The 5125-nt window shown below is 39.3% G+C and overlaps 1 protein-coding gene across 1 annotated transcript; it reads right to left on the bottom strand.

Moving 5' to 3' along the window:
- Positions 1-5: 5 nt before the first annotated feature.
- LOC118756675 (eukaryotic translation initiation factor 3 subunit A) lies at positions 6-3420 on the bottom strand (the record flags this gene model as incomplete). Its single annotated transcript, XM_036491426.1, has 4 exons — positions 3218-3420; positions 1907-2991; positions 1058-1846; positions 6-992 (listed from the first exon to the last, which is right to left on the bottom strand). Coding segments are annotated over exons 1-4 (2910 nt in total), but the record flags the coding sequence as incomplete, so codon positions are not given.
- Positions 3421-5125: the final 1705 nt, after the last annotated feature.

The following is a 5125-nucleotide window of genomic DNA, read 5'->3' as shown; positions in this document are numbered from 1 at the left end:
GGACGATCTCCACGCTCAGGACGATCTCCACGCTCAGGACGATCTCCACGCTCAGGACGATCTCCACGCTCAGGACGATCTCCCCGTTCTATACGTTCACCACGTTCCAAGCGTTCCCCACGTTCGGGTCGTTGTTCACGACGCCATTCCGAGTTAGATGCATTACCACGATCACTACGCTCAACACGATCGCTACGATCGCGTTCACCGCGCATACGCCATTGATCACGATCTTTTTCACCGCCCTTATCCCGGTTTTGATCACGCTCTGAAGTAAATTCGCGAGATAAACGTTCGCGCTCTTCCTGAATGCGGCGATCGGCTTCCTCTTCTTTAGCTCGCTGCTTTTCATACTGAATGCGGCGCTTCTCCTCTTCAGCTTCTCGCTCTTTGCGCAACGCTTCTGCAATAACACGTTCTTCTTCCTCTTTTGCTCGACGAATCTCTTCTTCTTTGCGCAAGCGTTCTTCTTCCTTCTCACGCAGAAACTGACGACGACGTTCTTGTCTACGCATCTCCGCGCGATGTGCTAGCAAGCGTTTACGTTCCTCGGCCAATGCCACTTCAAACTTCTTCAATTTTTCAACATATAAGGAAGCACGTTCTTTTTTAAGTGCTTCTAGAAATACGTCGCGATCGGCATACATACGCTTCAACCTCTCTTGCTGCGCAACGGCGTCTTTACGTTCAGCAATGGCATTTTCGATGCGTGTATGTTCTTGTGCCTCCCAAAACTCCTTATCTTTAACTTGTTTTTCTGCTAAATACTTCTCGAAGAGTGGGATTTCCTCAATGCGCTTGGCACGCTCATAGTAATCGACCTTTTTCTCCTGAGATTTCAGTTTAGATTGCAATTCCTTGCGTTCACGTTGTAGTTCTTCAGATTCTCGGGCTGCAATTTGCTCTGCATCCAACTTTTTAATACTTTCTTCATCCAATTTAGAAAGCATCTTTTTGCCGTGAGCTGTTTGAGAAATTTGTTGCATTTTATCCTGGAAAAAATATTAAAGCTATAAGCTTGGCACATTTTTGTATTGCAATTTTTCAAAAAACGTACCTTTAAGCTCTTAACTTTTATAGCTTCAATTTCATTCTGGTGTCGTTTTCGTTCTCGTTCTTCATTTTCTTGTTCCAAACGTTTTTGTTCGGCCAGTTTTGCTTTGCGTGACTCTTCTTCCAAACGTCGGGCTTCTTCCTCTTCCCGAGCATTATTCTGTTTTTCAATGAATTCCTTACGATCTTCAATGATCTTTTGACGCTGCAAAATACGCTGATGTTCACGATCTTTAATTTCGTGATAGTGATACACCATCTGAGCACGTAACTTTGCACGTTGATCTTTCTCCCGATTGGGGTAAACAACTGATACAGCACGATTCAAAACAGTCGCCATATTAACCAATTGAGAACGAATTTGTTCAGAAGGCATTGATTGCAGAGTTGGACCATCGGGATGATCTTCCCTTTGGCTCTCGGTTAGATCAGTACCAAAGTAAATGCATCGCATTTGGTGGTCAATGCGAATTTGCATGTCATTATGACGTACAGAATCTACCAACAACTTTTCGAGCTCAAAAATATTGCAAAAGGATGCTAGCTGTAGCAATCTACTAAATTCAATACTCTGGTAGACCTGTGAAATTTGTCTTATCAACCGCATGATTGTAAGATCTTTTAGAGATTTAATATAGGGGGCGAGCAAATTGTTCTCTGGAGGAACGCTTTCTATTACGTCAATAATTGTTTGTACCCGCTTGCATAAATTCAATGGATTGAAGTCAACTTCAAGCCAGTTATATAAATTTCTAAATTCTTCTGAAGCTAATTGCGGTACATTGAGTCGAACCTTTAATATAAAAATGTATAAGTAAAACCTATTTAAATAATGTACATGTATAATACTTACAACTTCTTTAATCAACGATGCCCTTGTGGGGGGTTGTTGCAAACCCAGTAATACTGCTAATTTTTGAGCCTTTTCAAGTGGGCTCTTATCGGCTTCAATAAAACGGTCGAATTCAGGATGTGCTGATGGCAGCGGTATTGACAGGGTAGCAATAAGAACATGAGAGGCCATTCGCTGCATATCGTCTTTCGTTAAATTTTTCTTTAGTTCACGTGTTAATTGAAACAACTTCAGAAGCGCTGCAGCATGAAAAAGTTGATTTCCAGCCTTGGAGAAAACCATCGCTAATTTTTGATAATAGTTTGCCATAGTTTTTGGAACCGGAGTTTTCTTCGACAAAGCCATTAAACCGTGTATATCTTCAATAGCCTTATAAGCCTCTTGCCATAATTCCATTTGAATGGCTGAGTCTAACTGATAAAGCCTAGTGTCCAAACATAGTTGCTGCGTTTCAAGCTTAGTAATTGACACACCAGTAGTTTGGGTAGTACTCTTGCAAATATCTTCTAAATGCTTTCGTAATTTATCACATAAACGACGGAACTCACTCTTTCGATTATACTTCAGGCAAAACTGAAACGCCATACGAGCAATGTCGTGATATAACCCTTCACAGTGCGTATTGACACGCAATAATTCTAAACACTGGCAGTATGACTCCCACAGAAATTTTACCCATGGCAATAGAATTGTACGATCAGAACGATCTTGGGCATCTTCTCCACAAACAGCGCTCATTAAAATGCTTTCCGGAGTAGCTATGTTGTCCAGGTCATCTAATTCCAAAACAGCAACTGCAGCCGACGATTGAGCCTGTGCAGCTTCAGTATGTTCTTCAGCCATACGCAAGTATCCACGGATAACATTTTCCAAAGAATTCACATTCACGAGCTGGAACATGTTGCGATATTGGAAAAGTCCCTCCTTGGCGATGTGCGATTTCTTTAATTCCACACATAAATATAAATATTTAAACATAAGGGGTTCAATTATGGTCTCCGAGTAGGCATAATTCCACCGTTTGTTACGGAAGACCTCCTGAAGAGTATCCAAAGCCCGCAACGGCTTTCCAACTTCGATGAACTCTAAAAAATAACATTAATTTGACTGTTAATTCTTTAAAACTGCATGCTTAATTATAAGTAGTAATACATATAGATTGTATTTATGTATATGCATAATTTGTGGTTCAATATGCTGCTTATCCTCCGCATATCGACAATTTCGGGTTTCGTCATCTGTATACCATGAATATAAAATTATGTGACGTCGACATCAAAATCAGCATGCTCTATCGCAGCAAATACCTACCATTTGCTCTTTTAAGAGCATTTTCTGGACGTTGAGTATAGCGAGCCATTATTATTTTATCTTCTTTTTCACAACTAACACTTCAAATTACTATTTTTTAATAAATTCGCAACAAAAATGTTGGTCTGAAGCAGAAAACTTGTTAAATTCGTCGGCCTGCCTCTATATGCCGTCGAAATTTTACCAAAATGGCCGAGTGGAATTTTGCGAAGAGTTGCAATGAATACGTTAAGGGCCCTATCACACGGTCAGTAATTATCACGACATTTGCATCGCGATCTATATTGATGGATCACGTACGAATGCTAGATGTTCAATATTTATCGCGTCAGTATTTGCATAAAGTGAAGCGCACATAAGCGCAATTCACACGTTGCGAATCCGCAGAGCTATAAATTACAACAATGCCACCCATATATTTTAATGAGCTAGCGCACACTTGCATAATTCTGTCGCTGCGAATTTTTCAAACATTCAATGTTCCTCTCTTTTGACGCGTTCGAAACGCGGCTTGCAGGGTTTAAGCACCGATATCGAAGGCAGAGTGAATACGTTTTTCATGTTCGCATTATGGGAGTAAAAGATGTACTGACGAAATATATGGATCGCGTTTTGAAAGTGCTACACGTTCAATATTTATTTACGGTATTGCGATCAACGATCAAGATTTAAAAATTTTTCGATATTTTGTGATATGGATCACGATCCATCAATACTGCATGCTACACCGTCAATAAATATCCCGATACTTGGATCACGTCAAGAAATACTGACCGTGTGACAGGGCCCTAAAAGCGCCTACATGCGCATTTACTTACGGCCCGTCTCCACAGGCAAAAGTTTTTGCCTACCAACTGTCATTTTTATTGCCTGATAAAAATTTTATCAGCGGCAATATTTGTGCGTGGGCATTTTTTATCTTGATAAAAGCATTTATAAGATGGCAATTTTTGCCGGATTTCATCAATTAAAAAGTTTAAAAAATATGCTATTTCACACCCAAGCAAATAATAACACATATTTTAATAGAAAACAGTTCAATTTTTGCTTTTATATTGAAATATCGATAATGTTGTCTCCACGAAGCTATCGCGCAAATGAAATTGTAGCTGTCAAAGTACCAAATTGCTGGCAATATTTATCAAGATATAAGCTCTGATAATTATTGCTTGCCAAGAGCAATATGCGGTCTCCATGGGCAAAATTTTGCCTGATAACATTATCAAGATAAAAACTTTTGCCTGTGGAGACAGCAAGTAATATTGTCAAGATAATTATGTCAAAATGATGTTTACAACAAACACACGGCGAATTCAAATTACAACAAACAGATCATTTTGACATAATTGTCTTGACAATAGCCGTGTTTTATTTGTCTAGAAATTTAAGCTATTAGCTTATTTTGTATGTAGGACTTACCCAACATAATTATATTGGCTAATGAAAAGCTATATTGGCTTGTATATTGAACAAGAGGCATTGCCATTCAGAATCAGAAATTTTCGCCTTCAGCCAATCAGAAAGAGGCAAAAACTTAATTTGACATTATTTGCAGTCAAACAACTGTCAAAATTAGGCTAACATAGGAAATAAGCTAATTTCGTTTTATTTGACCAAGATTTAGCTATTTGCTTGTGATGGTTGAATAAAACATGCCTAATATTGTCCGGTGTAAGCCAAGTTATTTTTCGGCCTATAAGTTGGCCAACTTACCGGCCGTCTTCACATGCTTGCAAATATGGCTTGCGTTATTTTTTTTTTTGAGTAACCCCAAAGAACTTAGATAACAAGAAGGGGCAATTCATTATAATTGTAGCGAAAGTGAGCGACAGGGGCGTGCCTTCTCTTTTCATCCAATCAGAAAACGTCCTAAAGCAAAAGAGAACGCACGCCCTTGTTGCTCACTTT

The sequence above is a fragment of the Rhagoletis pomonella genome, unplaced genomic scaffold (genome assembly GCF_013731165.1).
Source record: "Rhagoletis pomonella isolate Grant_MI unplaced genomic scaffold, Rhpom_1.0 Rhpom_scaffold_11432, whole genome shotgun sequence".
NCBI classification, from domain to species: domain Eukaryota; kingdom Metazoa; phylum Arthropoda; class Insecta; order Diptera; family Tephritidae; genus Rhagoletis; species Rhagoletis pomonella.
The sequence above is the reverse complement of the archived record's forward strand: the minus strand, read 5'-3'. Positions and strand labels throughout refer to the sequence as shown.